Source organism: Engystomops pustulosus, chromosome 3 (genome assembly GCF_040894005.1).
Source record: "Engystomops pustulosus chromosome 3, aEngPut4.maternal, whole genome shotgun sequence".
NCBI classification, from domain to species: Eukaryota; Metazoa; Chordata; class Amphibia; order Anura; family Leptodactylidae; genus Engystomops; species Engystomops pustulosus.
This window is the reverse complement of record NC_092413.1, coordinates 122,675,576-122,703,007: the sequence shown is the minus strand read 5'-3', so window position 1 is coordinate 122,703,007 and position 27,432 is coordinate 122,675,576. Positions and strand designations below refer to the sequence as shown.

General features: G+C 39.7%; 1 protein-coding gene across 1 annotated transcript in view; it reads right to left on the bottom strand.

Moving 5' to 3' along the window:
* The window catches only part of RNGTT (RNA guanylyltransferase and 5'-phosphatase), a 289,029-nt gene that overhangs the window by 189,667 nt on the left and 71,930 nt on the right, over nucleotides 1-27,432 (bottom strand). Inside the window, exons 9-10 of the mRNA XM_072141974.1 lie at nucleotides 23,076-23,211; nucleotides 16,166-16,237 (exon numbers count right to left, since the gene is read on the bottom strand). Of these exons, the coding sequence (XP_071998075.1) occupies nucleotides 16,166-16,237; nucleotides 23,076-23,211 (208 nt within the window). The remainder of the gene's footprint in view (nucleotides 1-16,165; nucleotides 16,238-23,075; nucleotides 23,212-27,432) is intronic.

Genomic DNA, 27,432 nt, shown 5'->3' with positions numbered 1-27,432 from the left:
GGGTTAGATTTGAGGACCTCATATCCCGACCGGTCATTCAGGAGATTCTTGCACATCCGTGCATAATCTCCCGTGTCCATTACTACAATGTTACCCCCTTTATCCGAAGGTTTTATTGTAAGGGTGTTGTCCTTTTCTAATGTACACAGTGCATTGATCTCCTCCTTGGTGCAATTGTGTTTGTGGTAGGTAGGCGGGACCTGCCTTAGATCTGAGCATACCAATTCCACAAACACATCAATGCACGAGATGTCACCTTGGGGAGGCATTTTAGTACTTCTGTTTTTTAATGTAGTAAATGGACCCTGGCCCTCTACTTTAGGCTCGGAATGTTCTATACTGGCTAGTAGTCTCACGCCATCCACCATATCGGGGGGGGGGATACCCAGTTCCCTGCTGGATTTTTCAGTTTTTTTCCTAAAGAACTTTTGCCACTGCAATTTACGTGCAAAAAGATGCACGTCCTTCGTCCATGTGAATGCATTGAAGTCTGATGAGGTAACGAATGATAGGCCTTTAGATAAAACCGCCATTTCCCATTTGTTTAGGTCTCTCTTTGAGAGATTAATTATTTGAGGGGAACCGTTGGGTTGGGTACTAAGTTTCGATTTCTGAGGGGATACGGGTTCTCTAAAAAACGAGTCGCAGTGCCTCTGCCTGAGCCCCTGTTACCCCTAGGCCCGCCCCTTTTTGTGTTTCGTCCTTTTCTGTCCTGTGTTCCGTCCTTTTGCCTGCCCACATATACAAACTGGTAAAACATTCACAAGCAACGTCACAGGCAAAACCTATAAGATCAGGGACTACATTAATTGCAAAAGTTCCGGTGTCATTTACAAGGTCACCTGTGACTGTGGACTAGAATATGTGGGAAAAAAATTTAGGGAGTTACGACGAAGAGTAGGGGAACACTTGGGTGACATCTTGCATAGACGGGACAAACCATTGTCGAACCATATTACAGTGCACCACAATGGAGATTCTTCCGTATTGCACTTCATGGGCATTGAATTGGTTCCTCTTCCACCAAGAGGAGGCAACTGGGATAAGATCATCCTCCAGAAGTAGGCGAGGTGGATTTTTATCCTTAACACCACGCATCCCACAGGTTTAAATGAAAAACTGTCATTCACACCGTTCCTCTAATTCCGTGTGTGCATTTCAATATTGTATGCGATCATAATAAGTACTTCCTCTAGGCAGGCTCATTATCATGAAGGTCTATATGTTACACCTACATATTGGCACAATAGGCTTTCATCTACCCCGTCGAGAGCCTAGACATGTAAACGGTGTAAATCATCACCTGCCTTCATAGACTTTGAGTAGTAACCATTATAATTAACTATCATTAAGATATCTAGCACCCTTTTCCATTACCTGAGTCTACCGTAATCCTTACGATACACCTGTTATATCATAAGTGGTACTAACGCCCAATAGGGGATGGGCGTCTGTGTTGCCTCGGCAACGCTGTTCACGATAAACTGCCCTGTCTATCTGGCGCATGCGCATGGTTTCCTTACCGAGCTCGGGGCCGTTCTCTTTGTGGTCCGATGACCAAACTGCTTCGGTTCTCGTTGCGGTCCGCCTCACCTCCTGGCTGTGGCGTCCCGCGCTTGGACCAATCGGGGCCCCGGGAAACTTTTCATGCACCCAATCACCTTGCAGCTGGGCGGCGCTAACGGTTTGGCGCGCTTACTATGCCAGTCTGCACATAGAGGGTCACCAGGTCCTCCTCTGCGACCGGAGACCCACAGTTTACTATGGGACACTTGCTGCCAGCAATTTTGTCCATCTTTCCTGCATGCCTACAGTGCGCTTAATCGATGCCAGGCTTGCTGCTCACAAGCACTAGTATACTTTAAGTCCCTCTGAGGAGTTATCACGAAACGCGTCAGGGACGTTTCGGATATTTAGTGTTTGTAGGGGGCATGTCTCCGTCCAACAGGGACAGCTGTGGACTGCCCTTGTAAGGGAGTGAGTCATAAGGGATCATTAGAGAGAGGAGATTCCCCCCTCCTCCCCTTTCCCTGGAATCCCGGTCTCCAGCCCGCTGATGCACTTCACGTCCGAATCACGGTAAGACTACTCATTACCCTTTTTGAAGTGGCCTTCACTGGACGGTGCACAATCGTTATACCTTGGAGTATTCTTCTTCTGCGCATGGTGTCTCATTCATGAATAATAGGTATGTGACACTTGATATTTTAAGTTTAGTATTTGATTATTAAAAGTTATATTTTAATATTGTATGCACTCACTCCCCCCTTTGAGCTACTTTTTGTTGACATTTAGTGTGAGTATATCTGGCTATTCTGGTAACTTCTACAATAAGCTAATATTCCTACCATGTTATTTGTGATACACTTTGATGATGTTCTCATTTTGTACTTTGCTCCCATATATTTATGTTATTTTAATGTTTTTTAACATGATCACGTGATTGAACAAGGGGATGTTTCCCATCTCACGTGACCATGTTTAGTTTGTCCTAAATAGTGACATTTCAGTCATTGTTTTAGACCATGAATAAGGCCTTGTGCTGAAACCTGTAGGTCGGAACGCTGCTTTCTATACAGATTCTTGTATTTTTATATTTAAAAATAAAGGGAAGATTTTTTACACCATACTTGGCTATGGATCTATGCCGTGATTGTTACCTATCGAGATTAGGGGCCAGGCAACAATATGAAGGCCCACAGGAGGAGGAGCTAAGAGGCGGTTGCACTATTCCATATGCAACCCAAATTTCTGCACTGAAGGGGCGTTTCGGTGCTCAGTTGGACCATGCACCAGATTTAACATGCAAAGTCCGACAGAAATGTGTCCCACGCCCTTGGTTAAAGATGCACCAAAAAAGTTGTTGTTCACTCTGACAGGGCAGTGCCCCTGAATCCTGAATCTGGGCACTATGCACTATACACAGGCAAACTGCACACAGTGCAGTGTGAAATGTTCGTAGTAAATGTGCCCTATTCTTATAAATTGCTATTTGAAAGCAGTGAACCATGCCTAAATTGTTACTCCTCATGCCTAGAAACTTACAAAATGGAATCAACTTTTGCACCATTCACATAATACTCAATGGGGGAGATTTATTCTGTCCACAACAGAATTCTGTCGTATTTTTGCACTAAAAAAACCTTTCTGCACCACATTTATAAAGGATTTTAGACAGTTTCCTTGCTCTCCTACAGCTAGCTTGACAAAATGGGTGTGGACTAGGAAATGGGCGTGGCCCCGCGGCAAAAAAATGTCCCCACGCCAGAAATACTTTGAACCGGACAGAACTGTGTTGGAATTTTCTGGCGTAAAGTAAGCCAACTAACAGGAGGTATAGGAGTACAACTAGACACTCTTATACTAGTACAGCTTTATCATCCAGCATTAGACACTTTTATAAATCTGGTACAGAATAAGACTGTCTAGTCTACCTGTGCACTGACTAACCTTAGGGGTCCATACAAAAAAAAAAAAATTGGGAAATTTCCACTTGGTAGGCTATTACTACATTTTACAAAAAGGGGCTATCTAGCCCTAAGGCACCATAACCAGGGCATAAAACTTAACCTTTATTGGTGTTAATGTTAAATGTACTGCAAACATAAATTTAAGGCTAAAAACACGGAGTATTCTAACTGCCAAGTATCTAGATAACCCAGTAATGGTCTCCGGATTGACCAGACTAGGTCTTAGGTTATATCACATATGTGTCTGTGGGGCAGGTATCAGCGATGGGTGTGAATTTAATATCACAGGTGAGACTAATAGTGATGGAATATATGTGTCTTTGGACTGTTGAGGAAATGAAACCAGGAGGGTTGTTCTCACCTCCTGGTTAAATCAGTGGGGTTTGTCCACTGTTTTGTCCCAGTCAATTATTAGATAGTTGTTACTCCTATAATACTATGTCCCTACATGGGATCAGAGTGAGTTAGTCTTGTGCCACCATATTTATCACTTAGTTGGTGGAAACTAATACCCCAAATGCCTTAATTCAGTTCAAAGATCCATTAGTCTCTTGCACCTGACAGGGTAGCATTCACACTGCAGAAACTGCTCTAGTGCTAGTCTGCCTCCTAGGTAAATTATTATTCTATCCTAGTTAATTCTATCGAGTTAAGCCCATTACCCCTGATGAAGTCGTGTACTCGGCCAAACATGTTGGGGGGCTTGAGCAGCAATTTTTAAACAGCGGAGTATTTTATGCCAGTCTAGGATAGAATAATAATTTACCTAGGAGGCAGACTAGCACTAGAGCAGTTTCTGCAGTGTGAATGCTACCCTGTCAGGTGCAAGAGACTAATGGATCTTTGAACTGAATTAAGGCATTTGGGGTATTAGTTTCCACCAACTAAGTGATAAATACGGTGGCACAAGACTAACTCACTCTGATCCCATGTAGGGACATAGTATTATAGGAGTAACAACTATCTAATAATTGACTGGGACAAAACAGTGGACAAACCCCACTGATTTAACCAGGAGGTGAGAACAACCCTCCTGGTTTCATTTCCTCAACAGTCCAAAGACACATCTATTCCATCACTATTAGTCTCACCTGTGATATTAAATTCACACCCATCGCTGATACCTGCCCCACAGACACATATGTGATATAACCTAAGACCTAGTCTGGTCAATCCGGAGACCAGTACTGGGTTATCTAGATACTTGGCAGTTAGAATACTCCGTGTTTTTAGCCTTAAATTTATGTTCGCAGTACATTTAACATTAACACCAATAAAGGTTAAGTTTTATTCCCTGGTTATGGTGCCTTAGGGCTAGATAGCCCCTTTTTGTAAAACTGACTAACCTTAGGACACAATTTATAAATCTGCCACAATGTCTGCTAAGGTTTTTCATTCAAACAATTGACAGGAAAGTTATGGAAATCATATTCACAGTTGATGCAATTTCACTAAACCATATTACTTCAGAACCCAAGGGGTTAATTTCATGTAAAATAATTTGCTCCTTGGTAGCACAATGGAGAAAAAGTCTGTATGCTCATCTCTATGACTTCAGCCAACATTATTGGATTTGTGGTTTAATGAAAACGCAGAAAGACTGTAAATTGTGAGCCTCAATTATGGTTTGGTGAATCTGACAATTAGAGTTCAATAACTCCAATTTCTATAATACCCTATTCTATTTTCTAAGAGAAATGATACAAATTGCTTCTCTTTATTCACCTGCCTCATTTCAGAGCAGAGCTTTCATTCTAGCGAGCCATCCCTACAGTTATCTACATAATGGAGGTCCTATCATTTACAGCTATTTTAGTCCAAGGAGGAAGTAGTGGGGGCAGTCACATATCAAGATGTTTATGCTGCAACATGACTTCAAAAGCATGCAATCTGCTTCAGTAATGTTACAAAGCAAGGTAAAAATCTAAACTAGCTGCAAAATAAAGTAAGTTTAGTATAGAAGTGAAATCGCTGAGTTTAATATATAACATAATATAATTATTTTCTTTCTTCCAGCATGTTATATCTTTAGATTGAAAAGCCTTTGCAGTTAATGGCTATCAAAAAATAACAGAGAGGAAAGAAGTGAAAGTGTGTGTTGGGGGGAGCATTTGGAACAAGTCAAATCCTGTGGGATTATAAAAGGGGGCATCCTGCGGAACAAATGTAGACTCTAGGTGCCAAGCTACCGACTCAATCATGCGCTGCACACCAACAGTCAGTGACAGGAGAGGAAAAAGAAAGGGATATGAGGATGTACAGCCCAAAGTTACCAAGATCCCCCCTAAAATATATAAACTTCAAATATTCTTTAAAAAGGTGGATGTTCACCCAATCCCTCTGCAATAGGAAGATCACATTGTAATAAATACAATACTAAACAAAACAGAAATATAAGGGATTTTTTGGGTGCGGCAGCAGAGAGAAACAGTAGATCAGCCTAATGTATGACAGGGAGGTTGGTATCAGATATATTGGGTTGCCTTTGACCATCTAACATTAAGTGGGTTCTTTTCATTAGTATACATGTAGATAAACCTCAATAATGATTGCCAACATACATGAGACACTGCCTGTTTGATTTCCTGTCTGCCTCTAAGTATGTAGAGCAGTGATGACGAACCTATGGCACGGGTGTGAGGAGTTTCATTCAGAGCCCTGTCTGTGGGCACCAAAGGCATCAACAAAGAGGACACAAGGTATCTTCATGGATTCCAAGACAGCTCAGGACTTGCTGTGCTCAGCACCATCTTAAAGTGACAGAGCTGCCTGAGACTACAGGAGGAATGGGAAGGTGCGGGCAGATCTGGATTATCATTGTAGATACGGCTCCAGGCCCGACAATTCTTCCTATTCAGGGAACACGAATTTGTTGTCCTTTCTACTGTATTGGTGTTCTCAGGATACTGATACAATTGAAAGCTATGACAGAGATGGGAGCAAGAATTCACTGCTTAATTGCCATGTAGGCACTTTGCAATAAATAAGTGGGTTTTGGTTGTAATTTGGCCACTCAGTCTATAAAAGGTTTAACATCAGAGGTATAGTGATTTGTTTTTTCTTTAACCTAGACACAAACTGATCCTCTATAGGGCTATTTCAGACCAGCAAGTTGTTTTCTATTCAAAACTCCCCTAACAGGTTTCTTTTTAGAAGAGAACGCCCAAAATGAGAATCCCATTGTCATTTAGCAAGTGGCGAGGCATGGGCTCCACCAGGGTGACAGGCAATCAACATAAAGAAAACAGCACCCCAGTCCTCCTCTCTCATGGGGCACATCTCGCTGTGTGTCTCTGTGCTCCTATTGAATGAAAGTGAACAATTAATCAATAACACTACACTACATAATGAACAAACTAATATATAACAGTAACTACTCAACTTAAATTTAGGCCAGTAACAGAAGTGGGTGGCTGAGAGAATCTCAAGGCAAAGATAAGGAGGAGTAAGAAAGCCGAAGACACTTAGAAGACATTTATCTAAAATAGGACAAAATTGTGATCTACTAATCGGAAACATTGTTACATCATGGCCTGGTGGGCATTTGCCCTTTCTTTTCTATGAAAATTGAATACCTAAGAAAATGTACCATCAACATCTAGCATGATAAACCAAAGACACTTACTCGTCTGGTAACTTTCTTAGATTTGTTATCCTTGTTCCTTAAACTTTTAAAATTATGCTAATGAACCTGAAAGGTTACGGGCCTCTTTGGATGTAGCTGCTCAGGCTGTTACATGCTTAAGGAGCACTTCCTCCTCCCCCATTGTGCTCACTACTGCAGAGATTATCGGAAGTGCAGGGAGAGGGCGAGACATGCTCTTGCACAGTGTAACAACATCTTGTGGAGCCAGAGCACAGACAGCTTCTGTCACACACCCATAGCTTTCTAGCTCATTAGCATAATTATAAAAATTTATATTAAAAGGAAAAAGATCCTGTTTAACAAATATTGCCACAAATCTACGATTTAGTGTCCCTGGTTTATCATTCTTGATTTTAATGGTAGATTCCCAAAGAGAGCACCATATCCAGAGGAAAAATCAAGACCTGGAGAGCTAGGGGTGGGCAGTGTAGGGGTCTGTTTAGAAGCAGGGCCATGTGATCTATTGATGGCAAAGCATACTATTGACCCCATAGATCCATGTCCTGTAAAATGTAATCTAGGACATTCAAAAATGAGGACGTTAGTCAAAGAAAAGGAGGTAGACTTCAAAATCTGTGAGCTTTAATTCCTCTGCACCAATCATTATGCCCATAGTGCTCAGTCTTCCAAGAAACAAGTATGGAAGCAAGCGCTAAATTAAATAAGGCATCCGTCTATGAATCAATGCTCGACTTTTAGGAAGCTGTGTGATATGACTCAGGATAGCTTGCCAGTTTCATTTAGGGATTTTTGAGAAATTAGATCTCCAGTTAAATGTAAAGCATTCTATTTCATGTTGGTATAATTTCAGTTTGGAAAGTAAGGCAGAAAAAAGTTAATAACAGTTGCAAGATAAATTGTGTTTATTGGTGCACATATACCCTTATACCCTTTAACCCCTTAACGCTGAAGCCACTTTTCACCTTCCTGACACGGCCCATTTTTTAAAATCTGACATGTGTCTATTTAAGTGGTTATAACTTTGGAACGCTTTAACATATCCAGTTGATTTTGAGATTGTTTTTTCGTGACACATTGTACTTCATGTTGGTAGAGAAATTTAATCAATATGTTTAGTATTTATTTATGAAATAAATGGAAATTTGCCAAAAATTTTGAAAAAAACAATGTTTTCAAAATTCAAAATTTTCTACTTTTTGGAAAGTTGGTCATATCACTAAAATAACTTGATAACTAACATTTTCCATATGTCTGCTTTAACTTGGCATCATTTTTCAAACATCTTTTCCTTTTTTTAGGATGTTAGGAGGCTTATAACTTTAGGTGCAATTTTTCAGATTTTCACGAAAATCATCAAAACCTACTTTTGGAGGGTTAGTTTAGTTAGAAGTGACTTTATAAGGCCTACATGATAGAAAACCCCCACAAATGACACCATTTTAGAAACTACACCCCTCAAAATATTCATAACAACCTTTGGGAATTTTGTTAACCCTTTGAGCGTTTCATGAGGGTGAAAGATAAATGAAAGTGAAATTACAGAAATGTAATTTTATCTTACAATAGATTCATTGAACACTAAAATTTGCACCTTCACAATGGGTTAAAAAGGAAAATGCATTTTACCATGTTTAGGGCAATTCCTCCTGAGCATGCCAATGCCCATTTTGTCACTGTACCCTGCTGTACGGGCACAGGGGGGCACTTGGAATGGAAAGAGCGTTGTTTCGTTTTTGCAGGGCAAATATGGATGAAAAGTTTTCATGTGACAGGATGCATTTGGAGATCCATAATGGTACCAAAACAGAGGAAAGCCCCAACAAGAGACACCATTCTGGAAAGTACACCCCTTGGAGAGTTTAGCAACGTGTAATTTGTGTATTTGCCCAAACAGGTGTTTGATTCAATTAGGCCCCAAAAGGGAAAAAAGGTGAAAATGTTCTCAAAAAAGTCACTTTTACCCCAAATTTTTGTAAGCCACAAGGGATAAAAGATGAAACAACTCCCATAAATGTGTAAAACTATTTCTCCTAAGCACAGAACTGCACCACTTTTGCATATAAAGTGTTGTATGGGTACACAGTAGGGCTCAGAAGGGAAGGAGGGGCTTTGGCCTTTTAGAAGCCAGATTTGACAATCATCCATTACATGTGTCAGGATGCATTTGGAGAGCCCTAGTGGTACCAAAACAGAGGGGAACCCCAACAAATGTCACCATTTTGGAAAGTGCACCCTTTGGAGAATTTAGCTAGGTGTAATATGTGTATTTACCCCTACAGGTGTTTGCTTCAATTAGGTCCCTAAAAGGAAAAAGATGAACATTTTCCCAAAAAAGTCACTTTTACGGCTAATTTTTGTATCCCATAAGGCATTAAAGATGAAACAACCCCAAAAAATGTGTACTAGCATTTCTCCCGAGTATAAAATTGCCCCACACATGCAAATAAAATGTTGTATGGGTACGCAGTGAAGCTCAGAAGGGAAAGAGGGGCGTTGGCCTTTTAGAAGCCAAATTTGACAAACATCCTTTACATGTGTCAGGATGCATTTAGAGAGCCGTAGCGGTACCAAAACAGAGGGGAAACCCAACAAGTGTCACCATTTTGGAAAGCACACCCCTTAGAGAATTTAGTAAGGTGTAATATGAGTATTTGTCCATATAGGTGTTTGATTTAATTTTGGCTTAAATAGGACAAAGGTGAACATTTTCTTATAAAGGTCATTGTACCCCTAATTTTTTATAGCCACAAGGGATAAAAAAAATGTAATAACCCCCCAAAATGTGTAAACCTATTTCTCTCGAGTGTAGAAGTACCTCACATGTGTATATAAAATGTTGTATGGGCGCACAGTAAAAGGGAAGGGGGATGTTTGCCTTTTAGAAGCCAAATTTGACAGAAATGTTTGACATGCATTTGGAGAACCCTAGTGGTATAAAACAGATAAGAATCCGAAAAGTGACCCTAATTTTTGAACACACACCCCTTAGAGAATTTTGCAATGTGTAATATATGTATTTGACCCTACAGGTGAATGATCCAATTAGGCCCTAAACATTAAAAAGGTGAAAATTTTCCTATAAATGTCACTTTACTCCTAATTTCTGTAAGCCACAAGGGATAATATATTAAATAACCCCGAAAAAGGTGTAAAACTATTTCTCCTGAGTGTAGAAGTACCCCACATGTGCATATAAAATGCTTTATGGTCGCACAGTAGAGGAAAAGAGGGGTGTTTGTCTTTTAGAGGACAAATTTGCAAGAAATCCTTCACATGTGTCAGGATACATTTGGAGAGCCGTAGTGGTACCAAAGCAGAGGAAAACCCAAAAAGTGACCCTAATTGTTGAATGTACACCCCTTGGGGAATTTAGCAAGGTGTAATATGTGGTGTAGTGTAATACACGTCGTGAAATGAGCATTTGAACATACAGGTGGTTTCCAAATACGATGTGCGATGGAGTCCAAGATGGAAATTGCAATTATTTCTGGAACGTTCAGTGCCCGTTATGTGGCGCCCCTTATGAAATAATGGAGGGGTATAGGGAGCAACGTGACCTTCCAGTTGTTAAATTATTCATTTTACTGAATTCACAACAGGTTGGGCGTGAATTGTGAATGTGTTGCGTATAAGGAGGTAGAATAGACCAGGGGACCATCTAAACTTTTGTCACACTTGGAGTTGTCGCAGGTCTCTTAGTAGTATATAGTGTCCATCCTTAGTATATAGTGTCCATCCTTAGTATATAGTGTCCATCCTTAGTATATAGTGTCCATCCTTAGTATATAGTATCCATCCTAACTCCTCTTTTGGAACAAACTCTTTTCTGAGTCCTTCCTTTAGAAGCAGCAGAATTTACCGTGAAAATGCTGCCCTGACAAAATACATCTAAACCAGAGGTACAGGAGCCCCGTCCTTCTTGTCCCAATATTAGTTTCCTAATATCTTCCTCTTGAAAACGGAGAAATGATACGGCAGGACCTGCATATTGGAACAGCTCGTAAGAGTTGTACAGCGTAATCTGTACAATGTACACGGCCAGCGCTTTTGTACCATATCTTCGTTTTTCGTAGGGAAATTATCGCCAAGTGTTGCTCTTATTCACTCTAGCGATGCCCATTGTGACGAATATTGCTGCTTTTAGCTGGACCAAATCGACCAGCCAATAGCGGCAAACATGGACAGAGGGGGGCAACAAAACCCCTCTGAACCACAAGGCAAAATTGGTGGCTGTCAGGAACAGCCGCCACCCTGCCCCGATCACCGTGTCTACAGACATGGTGATCGGTATTACTGACGTCATAAGTAAATTCGCTGCTATCGGCTCGTCTGAATTGATGAGCCAGTAGCAGCGATAATAAACTGGGGGTGTGTGGGGGGGACGTAACCCTTCTGGTCCATGGGGCAGGATGGATGGCTGTCAGGAACAGCCGCCGTCTTACCCCGATCACTGTGTCTGACCGGTGTTGGCAAGTCACTACCCGCCGCACCGTTCTATTACAACGCGCGTTGGGAATAGGCTATACAATCTTTATTTTTTAAGCAATTTAGACAAATAAGGGCTTATTTTTTGCGAGACGCGATGCACTGTAAAAAAAACTTTATTTTAGAGGGTGTTTAGCTTATCGAAGCAATTTTATTAAGTTTTTTCGTGTGTAGGAAAATAAAATCATCAATTCTTGTTTTGGATTTTTAGCATTTTTTTGGGGGGGTGTTCGCTGTAGCATAACAATAATATATTATTTTTATTCTACGGATCACTACGATTACGGTGATACCTCATTTATATAGTTTTATTTTTATTTGTCCAATTTTATTGAAGGAAAACTAGAATAGAAAAAATTGCATTTGTTTTAGTATTGCCATCTTTATAGCAGCATAACTATAGTATTTTTTGGTTGACGGAGCTGGTTGTGAGCTTATTTTTTGCGTGACAAGTTGTTCTTTTCAGTGGTATCATTTTGGCGCTTGTAACTTTTTCGGATCACTTTTTAGAACATTTTTTGTAAAGCATTTTGATAAAAAGTTTTAATTTTTGGCAAGTTTTTGGGTTTTTTTTTTTACCACGTTCACCTAGAGGGTCCAATTATGATTAGGATTTATTGTACAGATTGTTACGGACGCGGCGATACCAAATAAGTGGGTTTTTTTTGTGATTTAGTGTATTTTATACTTTATTACATGTGTAAAGGGAAATGTGGTGTTTGGGGGGACTTTCACTTTCTTTTATTATTTATTTTTATTTTAAAAAACCTTTATTTATTTATTTTTACTTTTTTTCCAGTTACTGACATCTAAGCTTGAACAAGTGATCTTCTGATCACTTGTTCAAGCTATTTTACAGGTTACACAGTGCAATACAGATGTATTGCACTGTGTAATGTAAGACACTGAGCATGCTGCGCATGCCCAGTGTCTTACAGCCGGGTCCTGCCAGAAGGCAGGACCCGGCTTCCGGATGAAGATCTCGCAGCCCCGGGCACCGGCAGTCCCGGGGCTGCGATCGGAGCAGCGGACCCCCCCGGTAAGCGCCGCGGGGGGGTCCGATTCCCATCAGATAACATTTAAATGCCTCTGACACGCCGCGGTCAGCGCGACCGCGGCGTGTTAGGGGTTAACACCCGCGATCGGAGAAATCTCCGATCGCGGGTGTTAGAGGCAGGTGTCGGCTATAATATATAGCCGACACCCGCAGCTTCTGGCGCCGGCTCCGTTCAGGAGCCGGCGCCAGAAGCTTGACGTAATAATACTGCATTTTGCGGGAACGCACCTCCCGCCATGCAGTACTATTACGTCAAATGTCGGGAAGGGGTTAATAACCCTTTTTCCACTAAGAGAATGGTTTTCACTGTAAAGAAAAAGTGAATCAGTAAGTGGAAATGCTATTCATTGAATTTCATGTGTGCTTCTGTAGGATAATGACATACAACAGGTAGAGCCATGGTGTCACATTGTACTCAATGTCAACATTGGTTATTATAAAGATCTGCCATTGTTAAAAGGAACATAAGACGTCTATTTACATTACATACTTAGAAATGATGCTTCCTAAAAATTTCTCAATGTTCTTTCTATAAAAGCTCCTGTTCCATCGCTGCAACCATAATTTGTAATTGCAATGGAAATGTGTCATGCCAGCAATTCCATGCACCTCCATAACCTAAATTCATACTGTTTCCTAGTACTTTGTGTTGTAATTTGATTTTTTATTACAACGGTTAAAAACCAGTACATGGTTATGTGATGGACAAAACAATGAGCCATAAAGCTATCTCTTAATCAGTATGCTGTTAAAATGCATAGACTTTTCCTGATACAATTAATAATTTATTTGAAGAAACTGGGAAAAAAACCTTTAGGGCCAATTTTAATTAAAACCGGTTTTAACCAGTGAATTAGAAAACCACATTACCACCTTTCAATGAAGATCTTCTTGTGATGTGCATTATTGGAGAGTGTAAAGAGTGAACGTTATATATCAAAGCTTGCTGGGAAAGTGGACTAATGAGGCTCAAGGCCAATATAGGTGTTAAAACGTATAGAAATAGTAATTTATATATTATAGCAGCACTCAATAATACAAAAATATCACTCAGGTGCACGTTCCCAGAACCGGGATCACAGTTCATCCAACGTATAAAATAAGAAAAAATGGCAGCACTCCGAGATTCAATGTGGTCAAAAACGTACTATTTTATTCCAGCATGTGCCAAGCAACGTTTCAGCTCCCAAAGCCTGGAGCCTTTCTCAAGCAAAGGTGTATACAACAGTGGTACAATTTAAGGAAGTGACATCATTCCTCTTATTGACAACAAGTGCACAATACAATATATATACACTGTTAAGGATACAAATTCGTTTTGAGCAGCAAAATACAATAATAGAATGTGACAACAATGTGGTGTATTCACAGTGTAATCGCTAATGTTTGAGGAGTACCACTTAATCCCCGGGATGCATCCTTTGGATTAATGTCCGATTAAGGTTGCAGAGTGTGGATTTGTGTCTATTCAGATAACCATATATTTGGTGGTCTGAAGACTTTAGTATTCCTCGTGACACCTTTGGAACCATTCACCGTTAGGCATCTGTTGTTTCACTATAGATGCATTAGGGATATATTCCCATATACTTACCCTATCTCACGTTCCCCTATCCAATATGGCGACAGCGACACAGTAGTTACTGTTCGCCGACCTCTCTTGTCCCACTACGTTCACAGCGATCACGTGATCATTCACGTGTCTGTCATGTGACTGTCATGCGCAGTCTACTATTAGGAACGCCGATGGACCCGTTAACATATTTCCTTGGTGAGCGATTAATAGCGATTACACTGTGAATACACCACACTGTTGTCACATTCTATTATTGTATTTTGATGCTCCAAACAAATTTGTATCCTTAACACTGTATATATATTGTATTGTGCACTTGTTGTCAATAAGAGGAATGATGTCACTTCCTTAAATTGTACCACTGTTGTATACACCTTTGCTTGAGAAAGGCTCCAGGCTTTGGGAGCTGAAACGTTGCTTGGCACATGCTGGAATAAAATAGTACGTTTTTGACCACATTGAATCTCGGAGTGCTGCCATTTTTTCTTATTTTATATGTAATATATATATATATATACACACACACACACACACACATATACACACACACACACACACCATAGGCATGGTACCATGTATAGTTATGAAGAAATTCCAAATTATTAAATTTTTCTACAATTTCATTATTGGAGAAAACTTCAACAAATGCAAAAGCAGATCTGAAAGGTTAAAGGGGTGTTCCCATTTCAGCAAATGCATGTAATTGCTTCTATTATAAAAAAAATGTTATACAATTTTCCAATATACTTTCTGTATCAATTCCTCACTCTTTTATAGATCTGTTCTTGCGGTCATTCTATAGAAAGTTTTCTATGTTACTTCCAGTGGACAAAATCTGACCCGATTACACAGGTGCATGGCTAATTATAATCCATTACCCTCTGTGATATAACGGGCCGTGCACTTGTGTGACCATGGTCAGATTTCTGTCCACTGGAAATAAAATAGGAGCTTTTTATAGAATGACAGCAAGCAGAGATCTAGAAAAGAGTGAGGAATTGATACTAAAAGTATATTGGAAAATAGTATAACTTTTTATAATATAAACAAATAACATTCATTTGTTGAAATGGGAAGACCCAAGTCAGTGTTGTATTATTAAATCACATTAATCACATTATATGAATGTGATATGCCATTAACTAATAAACTTATTTATGCAAGAATTGGGTAAAGACTGACAGCCTCTGTCATGTCATATTCATTTCTGCCATTACAGGCAGTCCCCAGGTTACATACAAGATAGGTTCTGTAGGTTTGTTCTTAAGTTGAATTTGTATGTAAGTCGGAACTGTATATTTTATCATTGTAATCCCAGCCAGAACTTTTTTGGTCTCTGTGACAACTGGATTTTAAAAATGTTGGGTTGTCAGAAGAACCAGGATTAACAATAAATCTTCATTACAGACACCTTTGATAACGGTTACAGCTGATTGTTGTAGCCTAGCACTAAAGCACAATAAATTACTAATATACAGAGGTCCGTTTTTAACTAGGGGTCATATGTAAGTCGAGTGTTCTTAAGTAGGGGACTGCCTGTAAATGATTCTAATATGGAAATGGAAAAAAAAATCATAATTGTCTAATGGAAATTGTATTGGTTTCTTGGTGGTGAAGTAAGTGTATCAAACCTTGCCTTTTTGTTACAGAAAATAAACAGTGTGAGTTTTTCCAGGTATGGGAGGGGGAAACAGGAATCATCTTGACATAACCTTTCATCATTCAGTGCTTGTAAAGGATAGCTCTGACTTACGGTGTGGACTTTTTGACAGCATTTAGTTAGGATTCTGGCACTGCCTCAACATGACAAAGCCAATGCAATGAAGCATAAATTCAATAGAACCTGCTTTCCCACAAGAGCAGAAATATAAATCACAAGAAAAAAAGTCAATGTAGTAACTAAAACATTGCTGTCATCCCATACAAATCATCCAGGGACATAAAAAGGTAAAGAAGTCCAGAATACTCACACTAAATTTGATGATGTCATATATCAGGTACCGTGGGACATCTTGTCCTTTCACTTTATCAATGATCATTTCCTTCAAAAGAAAAGCAAAATAAATTATCTCATTATAGTTAAAAAGTCATCAATCAAGTAATATGTTGATATTTTACTCTTTTTTTTTGCTGCCTCAGATAAGTGATAAATTGTGTTCCAGAGGTAAAAAAATAAATAAAAAAAGACTGCTCAAAACACACTAAAAAAATAACCTAGGAAGAGGTTCATCAGTTTTATGTGAGTTGAAGTTTGTCAATTTTTCGAACACATGTTTGAACCACTTGGCACGGAAGTGTAATCACGTCGCAAACGCAAGTACAGTTTACATAAGCAAAACCTCAAACACTGCATGCACGTAAACACGCCACAAATGGTGCATACGCATGAACGCAAACATAAATGTGAGACAAACAGCACATAGGCGGAAGTGTGCAACAAATGCAGCGAAGCGTAACCGTGACACAAATTCAGTGTAAGTGTTAACGTGAAATAATTGTCACGGAAACGTGATGCAAACACCTTGTTAGCCTAAACATGACGCAAACGCTGCATAAGTGTAAACGTTATGCAAATGCAGCATAAGCACAAACATGACGCATACACTACATGAGCATGCCGCAAACAGCGTAAATGTGACACAAATGCCGTGTAAACATAAATGTGACGCAAGCGCCTTGTAAACATAGATGTGACACAAAAGCCACATAAGGGCAAACGTAAGCATAAATATGATGAAAAAGCGCCTTAAGCGTAACGTTGCGCAAAAAATGTGATGTAAATGCTGCGTAAGCATAAACATGACGTAAACGTTGCATAAGCGCAAACGTGACACTAACGCTTTGTAAGCGTAAACGTTGCGCAAACGCCTTGTGTGATGCAGAAGCAACGTAAGCGTTAAAGTGTCGCAAATGTGAAGCAAACGGCTCGTAATGACAAACGTGACACTAACGCTTTGTAAGCGTAAACGCTGCGCAAACGCCTTGTATGATGCAGAAGCAACGTAAGCGTTAAAGTGTCTCAAATGTGAAGCAAACGTAATGACAAATGTGACACTAACGCTTTGTAAGCGTAAACATTGCGCAAATGCCTTGTAAACATGATAAAAACGGTGCATAAACGTTACGCAAACTCTTCATAAGTGTAAATGTTACGCAAACGCCTCGTAAATGTGATGAAACCTCTGCGTAAACATTACGCAAACACCTGACAAGTGTAAACGCTACGCACACACCTCATAAAAGTAAATGTTATGCAACCGCTGAGTAAGCGTAAACGTGATGCAAATGCCACTTAAGCATTACCGTGACACAACATTGTGTAAACGTAATTAAAATGCCACGTAAGCGCAAATGTGATGCAAACGCCAAGTGTAAATATGCATATGCAGCGTGATCGTGATACACACACCACGTAACCGTGCCCCAAACGCTGCATAAGCATAACCATGCCATAAATGCTGCGTAAGCGGTAACCGTGGCACAAACGGCGCGTAAGCATGACACAAACAGCGCGTCAATGCAACCGCATTAGTATTAGTTATTATCAATATATGCAATAATAACCTCAATACTTTTTGAGGACCTAGGCGGAATTTACATGTATTTATGTCCGCCGTGCCATAGCTGGGCGGGCACACGTCTGCTGCAATGGAGAGGAAGAGGGTTGACCCCTCCCCTCTCCATAGAGATTCACCACATATGGCCCGTGCACAATTGACTATAATTTATGGAAACATTGAAGGGAGCCTGGTTAAGCTGTTGCTGCAGTAAAACAAATATTTTATGGGTGCAAACAATGCCATGGACCGAGGTATTTGCAGAGTAAGAAACATATTTGAAAAGCTAATGGGTCATGAGTGCCCACTGGGCAATAACTGGGTTGTAACATTAACTATCTGTAACACAGAAAAAGGACTGTCATAAGGGTGGTGCAGGGTATGGATTCTGATAATCAAAATAAGCAGTAGTCGTCATCAGACATCTAATCCATTATGTCAGACAAAAGTAAATTTTCTCTCTGTCAAGACTATGGATTACATCAAAGTGTACTATAGAGTTTGCCATCTCTACCTAGTTATGCAATTAGTTTAAGGAGGGGAAAACAACTTTGATGAAATATAAAAAATTATTATTTCCACACTGATGCCCCAGGAATTGTGATTTTTTATTTTTTTTATACTTTGTCACTTTCCATTCTATGGGATTGTCATATTCCATGACATTCTGGAGACCATTTATTCAAGCATAACCAAACTTTTGAAGAATTCATTTTCTTATACAGAATTCAATAGTGCTTGGTTATAACCGTAGCCTTTGTAATTTACAATGTCCAGCTTATACCAGATAAAGTGAGGAGTTTAAGACTGATAATATTTCCTTGGACAATTGAACTCTACAAGCAGAGTGACTGTAAGGGGTTAAATAACTAGAAACTTTATCTTAGGGACTGCAATACATACAAGGAAAATGAGAAAAAAAACAGGACACATCAGTGCTTTTTATCAATAAAATATTTTACAAAGTGTATTGTATCATTCTTACAATTCATTTATAAAATTATTTAATAAATGTTCTAATGTTATGATTAAAGAGAAACCGTCAGGCAAAATAACCCCCCTAAACTAAATATATTTTCATAAACTGCCATTAGAAAGCATTGCCTCTATCCCTTCATTGTCCCTCTACATGCCTGTAAACCTAAGCAATGAGGTCCTAAAGCTGTATGCAAATGACCTGTAAAATGTCCAATGAGTTATTAGCATATTCAAGCTGTCCGGTTTATTCATGAGTGGGAGGCACAGCCACACCCCCAGTGCTTGACTGACAGCCTGTATAATGGTGTAATGGCTCCTCCGTGTGCTTCCTGGTGCTGGCGCCCCCTGCAGCCTGTGTGTATGAGATACTCCTATACACATGACTGATAGCCTGTATAATGGTGTGAGGTATAATGGTGTAATAGTTCCTCCATGTGTTTCCTGGTACCCCCTGCAGCCTGTGTGTGTATAGGAGAGATACAACAGCTCCAGGCAGCCATGTTATAGCAGAACATGTCAGGTACTTGTGTAGCTGATGTCTGTGTCTCACACATGTGTATGGGAGGAGAGAACATGTCAGCAGATGCAGCACAAACACTAGCAATGCTTAACTATACATTACACACAGACATGAGCAGGAGGAGGAGAGGGGAGGGGGAACAGCGGTGACATCACTGCCTCTGACCATGTGACCAGCCTCATTTACATAATAAAGAAAAGAGGATTTTATAATGATTATTGTATGAACTGACTAGATAAAGGCTGTGATGGGAATCTTGTGAGCTGCTCCAACAGGTAGTTGGTGACGGAACTAGTGACACAGACCTGATGACAGGTGTCCTTTAAGTACAAAATCTCAATATGACAATGATTTCAGCAACATTCTTCAGAATTCATCAGATAAAAAAACAGAATAATCCCACTTGCTTTAGCAACAAATATAGGTATACAAAAGAAAAACAATTTAAAGTGAAACACTGCCAGTCTGATGATCAAGAAAAATAACTCTTTCCAGAGCTGCCCTCTTTAACCCCTCAACTCTCTGCGCCGTAGCTCTACGGCGCAGAGGTATAGGGGATGTATGAAGAGGGCTCACGGGCTGAGTCCTCTTCATACAGAGGTGGGGGTTGTTGCATATTGCAGCAAACCCCCACCGCTAATAACCGCGGTCGGTGCTTGCGCCAATCGCGGCTATTAACCCTTTCGTTGCCGCCGACATGGTCGCCGGCGGCATTTAAATGGCGGCGGCTCGCAGGCACCGCCATCTTTATTATGATCGCCGCCCCCCCCCGATGACGATCGGTTGCCATGGTAGCCTCGGTTCTTCGCTTGACCCGAGGCTATCTGGCATCTGCAGATTCGTTACAATGAGCCAGTGGCTCATTGTAATGAATGAGCTGCAAAAATGCCATATATTGCAATACAGTAGTATTGCAGTATATGGTAGGAGCGATCTGACCATCTAGGAAAAAAAAAAGAAAAAAAAAGTTTAAAAAATAAAAAAAATTAATCAAATATTAAAAATTCAAATCCCCCCCTTTCGCTAGAACTGATATAAAACATAATAAACAGGAAAAATCACAGACACATTAGGTATCGGCGCGTCCCAAAATGCCCGACCTATCAAAATATAAAAACAGTTACGGCCGGCGGTGACCTCCGAGACGTAAAATGGCGCCCAAATGTCCGAAATGCGACTTTTACACCTTTTTACATCACATATAAAATGGAATAAAAAATTATCAAAATGTTGCACAGACCTAAAAATTGTAGCAATGTAAAGGTCGGCTCATTTCGCAAAAAATTACACCTCACACAGCTCCGTGCGCCAAAGTATGAAAAAGTTATTAGCTTTAGAAGATGGCAAAATTTTTTTCCTTTTTTGTACACATTTGTTTCATTTTTGAAAATGTATAAAAAAAACAATATAACCTATATAAATTTGGTATCACCGCGATCGCACCGAACCAAAGAATAAAGCTGAGGTGTTATTTTGAGTGCACAGTCAAAGTCGTAAAAACTGAGCCCATAAGAACGTTTTATTTCAATTTTTCCACATTTGGAATTTTTTTTCAGCTTCGCAGTACATGGCATGTTAATATAAACAACATTACGGGAAAGTAAAATTTGTTACGCACAAAATAAGCCCTCACACAGGTCTGTACACGTAAAAATGAAAAAGTTATGGAAGGTGGAAAGCGAGATATGAGCGAAAAAACCCTGCGTCCTTAAGGGGTTAAGATCCGCCATCTCGAGTAACAACTACAGGCAGTCCCCAGGTTACATACAAGATGGGGTCTGTAGGTTTGTTCTTAAGTTGAATTTGTATGTAAGTCGGAACTGTATATTTTATCATTGTAATCCCAGCCAGAACTTTTTTGTCTTTATGACAATTGGATTCTAAAAATGTTGGGTTGTCATAAGAATCAGGATTAACACTAAAGCTTCATTACAGACGCCTGTGCTAACTGTTACAGCTGATCATTGTAGCCTAGAACTAAAGCACAATAAATTACCAATATCCAGTGGTCCGTTTGTAACTAGGGGTTGTATGTAAGTCGAGTGTTCTTAAGTAGGGGACCGCCTGTATTGAAATTGTCCAGTTTCCGGAGGATAATCTAGTACAGTGCTAGGAGGAGGTTTTCAAGAGCAAATGCTGGACCAACATATTCCATAACCCAGTTCTCCAGCCATTTGAACCTAAACTGCAGAAATCATAGACACTGCAAGTGAATGTGAAGGAAAGCCTTTAAAATATTCACTAGAAGGAAAACCTTTCAGGAGTGATGACTCAAGAAAACATTAAGATGGAATGAGGAATATCACAAATAATTCATAAAAGGAGAACTGATAATAGAACATTGGGATTCAGCTAAGTGATTTCTTTTAGACTACCATAAACCTCAGTTAAGTTTGTGGATACATAGATTAACAGCTCTAAGATACCCTTAGAGCATATATATATCATATGCCTTACTACAAGTGGCTCATTCGTTTCAAGTATCAAGAGACAGATACTGTCAAATTTTGATTATTGACAGGAGTGAATCATTCTCATACATTATAAAGAATTTCCTTATAAAGAAAACCAGTTTCATAGACACAAACAAGGCAACATTGGGAGTATTTGTAGGACATGGAACCCCAATTGTGGGCATAACATTCTAGTATTGGGTAGCAAATGCCATTTTGAACAGCTGATCAATGATGGTCACAAGCCTATCTTAAAGGGGTTTTCCCATGAAAGAAAATTCTCACATCTCAATCCCCTAGAGATGTTAACACAATAAAGATCATTTTAACCCCTTACTTTACAATTTACTCAGTTTTATTGCTGTTTTAGCTCCTATCACTCTCTATGCTTCTCAATGTAAAATCCCAGGTTGTGGGCAGGGACTCTCTAAGCAGACACATTACTGAATTATCCATCTAGTTCTGTAGGGTGACAATGTGGTTGCATTATCAGGGTACAGGTGTATATACACTTTCATATGACTTCTGAGATGAGACAGATCAGAGATAATGAGATACCTATTGCACACACAGCTTTACTAAATCTCACAGATCATGAGATCCATTAGATGTCTATTACACGTACAGCTCTGGTACATCTCACAGCTATGTGCCTGCCTTCCCCTTCATCACTTATCTCCTTGTAGCTTGCAGTTTGCAGCCTCTCTCTCTGCTCACCATGTGCCAGCAGGACGTAATCAGTGAGTCTCTGAGCTGAGGACAGGGGGCGTGGCTACAGGCACACAGCAGAGACAGACAGAAACTCAGCTCCACGATCTCACACAGAAATCCAAGATGGCCGCCACCCGACACCAAGTCATTAGTTACTGGGTTCGTGTTTAGGGGAAACTGAAATTGTGTACACCAGGACTGATTGGACAGCTGATAGAGACCGCTTTGCATTATATCTGTGAAATGCTGAATTTTTGTTAATAACAGAATGTGTTATTTTCTTATGCTGAGTACATATAAGAAACTTGTCTTCATGGGGATACATAAGGCATGGTCACCAATATTCAAACCCCAGAACACCTTTTAACAGCAGTGATGGAATTGCATTTGGATAGAGATACAACGGGACATGATTGTGTAATGACAACATAGTAATTGAATGTATCATCTTAGACTGTAAGGCATCTAGAAACCACTAGAAACAATTTAATTCAGAGAATGATTTTTCTGTCTCATCTACCAATATATCAATATGGTTTTTTAAGAGCCTTTCGATGTGTTTTTTTTTTTTTATTGTGGCAAATAAAGTTTCAAACTATTAATGGTTTCTTTTAAGTTATTAGTTAGAAATGGTTCAAGTTAGGTTTTCTAAAAGTCTTACCCCATCCAAAAGTGTGTTGGTCAGGTGGACCCGGAGATCTTTCCGAAATGGAAATTCCAATTTAGAAACGTGAAATACAGAGTTGTCGCGGTCAATCATATATACTTCATTTTTCCCATCAATCAGCATCATATACCTTAAAGAAAACCACATTGTCATAAATAAGTACAATATACATTATAGCATGTAAAGAAGCTGCAAAAAATATTGTGGGTGGTAATGACCAGGAATATATTGACAATAAATTAAAAAAAAAAAAAAAAGTACTAGACAAACATTTTCTGATGCTCCTTCCTCACTACAAATCTCAGGCAAAACGTGACTAATCTCAGAGGGGGAAAAAAGGGATATTAGGTCTACTTTCTAGTATTTGCTAGATTACTGTATTTACTCACGAATAAGTGGATCCACCAATTGAGAAAACCTATTAAGTATAAGCCTAGTAAATGCCGACCCGAGTATAAGCCGAGGTACCTAATTGTAACACAAAAACCTGGGAAAACCTATTGAGTATAAGCCTAGGATATCGACAGCCAGCTCATGCACCTGCCCCCAAGTGTAGCTAAACCCTGTATCCAGATAATCCAAACACATTGACAGCACACAACATATTGTGCAGGAGAATAGCACAGAGGAATCAGGAGCTTTCCGCACAGCTAGTGCCCTCAAAACATCTGAATCTTACAGTGAGCAGCTAATGCAGTGATAGAAACAAAAGCAGTAAAATTAAATCCTCTTTATAATGTTAACATCACTAGTGGATTAATATTTGAGAACATTCTCTTTCCTGGTCAAACCTATAGTTAAAGCTGGTCATAGACCCAACTTGAAGGATACCTAAACTTGCAGTGTCCAACTTTAACCCCTTAGCACTCAGCGCCGTGCCAGTACTGCACGCTATTGGCGCTCAGCACAGAACTCATACGGCGCTGAACCGATGCCGGTTCGGCTCTCCACTAGAGCCGAACCGGCATTGGGAGTCGCGGGATGTCAGCGGTAATCTACTGCTGACATCCCCGAGTAACACCCGCAGTCGGAGTGGGCTCCAATCACGGGTGTTTAACCCGTTAAATGCCGCGGCCAGCAGGACAGGGCATATAACATGCCTTTGGGAGGGTCTTTCAATGAATCTTGGGGGTTCAATAAAAAATAAATTAATAAATTTTAAAAAATGGCCATAAGCCCCACAACATACATAAAAGAGAAAATTTAATGCTCAAAAAAGTCTAAATCATTTCACAAACCCCACAAATATAGAATCACCGCGTCCATAACAACCCGTAGTTGAAAATGGATTGATTATGTATGGTGGTTTTAAAACCGTATTTATTCCCAAAAGTAGACATAGGGAAACGTTATTCAGCAACTTATTTAGGTGGTAAATCTATCTACCTGAAAACATGATGATTTAGAATTCTGAAAATGGGTAATTTTTCAAAAAATTCTTTATTTACAAAAAAAAGAAAAAATGTACGCAAAACTTTTCAGCCAACATTTACCACTAAAATGAAGTGCAACATGCGAGGAAAAAACAATCCCGGAATCGTTTTGATAAGTAACAGTGTTCAAAAGTTATAACCATATAAAACGACAAATGTCAGAATCCAAAAAATGGGGCTGAGCCTTAATCTGTAAACTGGCTGTCTCCTTAAAGAGAACCCGTCATGCAAAATAACCCCTCTAAACTAAATATATTTTCATAAACTGCCATTAGAGAGCATTGCCTCTATCCCTTCATTGTCCCTCTACATGCCTGTAAACCTAAGCAATGAGGTCCTAAAGCTGTATGCAAATGACCTGTGAGATGTCCAATAAAGCATTAGCATATTCAAGCTGTCCACCTTATTCATGAGTGGGAGGCACAGCCACACCCCCAGTGCATGACTGACAGCCTGTATAATGGAGTGAGGCTGTATAATGATGTGCTTCCTGGTGCTGGTGGTCACGCCCCCTGCAGCCTGTGTGTGCATATGTGTGTGTTTAGGACAGATACAGCAGCTCCAGGCAGCCATGTTATAGCAGAGCATGTCAGATTCATGTGTAGCTGATGTATGTGTCTCTCACCTGTATATTAGGAGGATGCAGCATGTCAGCAGACACAGCACACACACTAGCAATGCTTTACTATACATTACACACAGACATGAGCAGGGGGAGGAGAGGGGAGGGGTAATAGGGGCGACATCACTGCCTCTGACCATGTGACCAGCCTCATTTACATGATAAAAAATAGATGATTTTACAATGAATAATGTATGAAATAACTAGATAAAGGCTGTGATGGGATCCTTGTGAGCTGCTCCAACAGGTAGTGACAGGACAAGTGACACAGACCTGATGACAAGTGTCCTTTAAGGGGTTAATATTGTATTAGTAAATTTACCTCACTCTAAGTTAAGGGTTTCAAGAAATGAATTTCCAGTTTCACACAGGTCTTAAAATCACTAAGTACAATGCAAAATGTCTGCAGGCAAAGTAGTGCAGCACACACAGCCACTGGCTACTACAGTGAAGAAGTGTTCTCTAGAGTGAGGAATCAAATTTTATCTCCAGCAGACAAATTTATGAGGCTTAGATGGAGGCACAGATTATGATACCTACCAGACTGCAAAGTGGCTAATATGCTATTTAGTAGAGGAAAGAAAATGGAAAGGGATAAAGGACATTTTGGTTCAACAACTTAAGACAGGTTTGTTATTCTTAGTTTAGAACTGGCACAAGGATGTAGATTCTATTGGTCCCAAAAAGTGAGTGATAACCCAGAGGAGGATATAACACATTACAAAGTATTTAGTCCAAATCTCACTATGAACCTCCAGGCTGTCATAAACTGAGGATTAACTCAGAAGACATAATACATTACAAAATCAGGAGATTAAATAAATATTCGACACAAAGGGCAGGTAATGAGGGGACGCTGGGGGAAATAGGGAAAGCTGAGCACAAGGCAACCATGAGGGGAGAGGATAAAGGGCACAAGAATGGCAGCAGTGAGTATAACACACAAGTTTATCTAAGATTTGCTGAACGAAAGTACAACCGTTTCGGCAAGATGATGTATAAACAAATATGAAAGCAAAGAAAAATGTGAATGCTGCCGGAAATTATTCAGGTTTATTAAAGGTGTATAAAATGGCTACAAAATAAGCCGTAATACATGTGGGTGTGTGCCGTAGTTGAGAGTTTGTAGCAGGATTTCTGGTTTTCTCCACACCTGTGTATAGGAGACCTCATCACAACTACTCTCAGTTTTACCTGAAATATTGGCCAAAGAGCCTGTGGAGGAGAAACTGCTAGAATCCAGGATATTAGTTACATAATGTTATTTTTTCTATTCATAAATACATATTGTAGAAGTATTGCTTGGATTTGTTCAACCATGGTTTAAAGACTAAGGGGCATCCAGGCAACAGAAGTATTTGTATTTGTGAGGAATAAACATAATCTGTTGCAGTTCCCTCTAATTCCTAGAATGACCAAACACTTGAATCTATTTACACAGCAGAAGACAAAGCTCCAGCCTCGCGCTACATCACACTGCCGAATTCTAGACAATAACTTGTAACAGAGGCTTAAGGCAGCTGAACACATCTTCACCTCTAGGATAGTAGAGAGAAGGGACCAAGTCAGAAAGATGGTTGTGTCCTCATTTTATTCAATTGACTTAAAAATCTTTTCCTTTGATAATGATTAACAAGTTCAGAATCTCTACTTAATGCCTATAATTAAACCATCCATTGAGCATTTCCACAGCATCCTATAATTTTCAATGCCAAGTTTTTTGTTATTATCTGTTTCTACCGCCTTCAGAAATAGATACAAGCTAATGCCAGCAAATCTGTCCTAACTATTACAGTTTGTCTACAATTTAGCACAGATCACAGCTGAAGTCTTCAATGTGATCACTGAAGCAAAATCCTGATCACAAATACTTATTTCATATGATTGCAATTTTCCAATTTCTCTCTGCAAAGTCAATTTTTGCCTATTCAATGTATCTGTTGTGCACAGCAAACCACTTATTTAGTGAAGGGCGATTGTGTTAAATGACCGAGAAGAAACACCCATCTGCAAAACAGAGAATAATAATTGCTGCCTCTCAAAAATCTTTTCTACATGTTATGCAGAAATTTAATTCTGTCCTCCGTTTCTATGGCAGTATTCAGATGATGATGTATCAGCGACTAGTGCATAATTCTTAATGCCAAATTCCTTTTGACAAATCATTTACTTTAAAAGATTAGTTATGCTTTAATAAAGGTCTAATTTTTATTTCAGAAAGAGTGCAGAAGAGTATAGTAAACTGCTGTAATTTACTTCATTACGGGAAAAAGTTTTTTTAATCTCACGTTACACT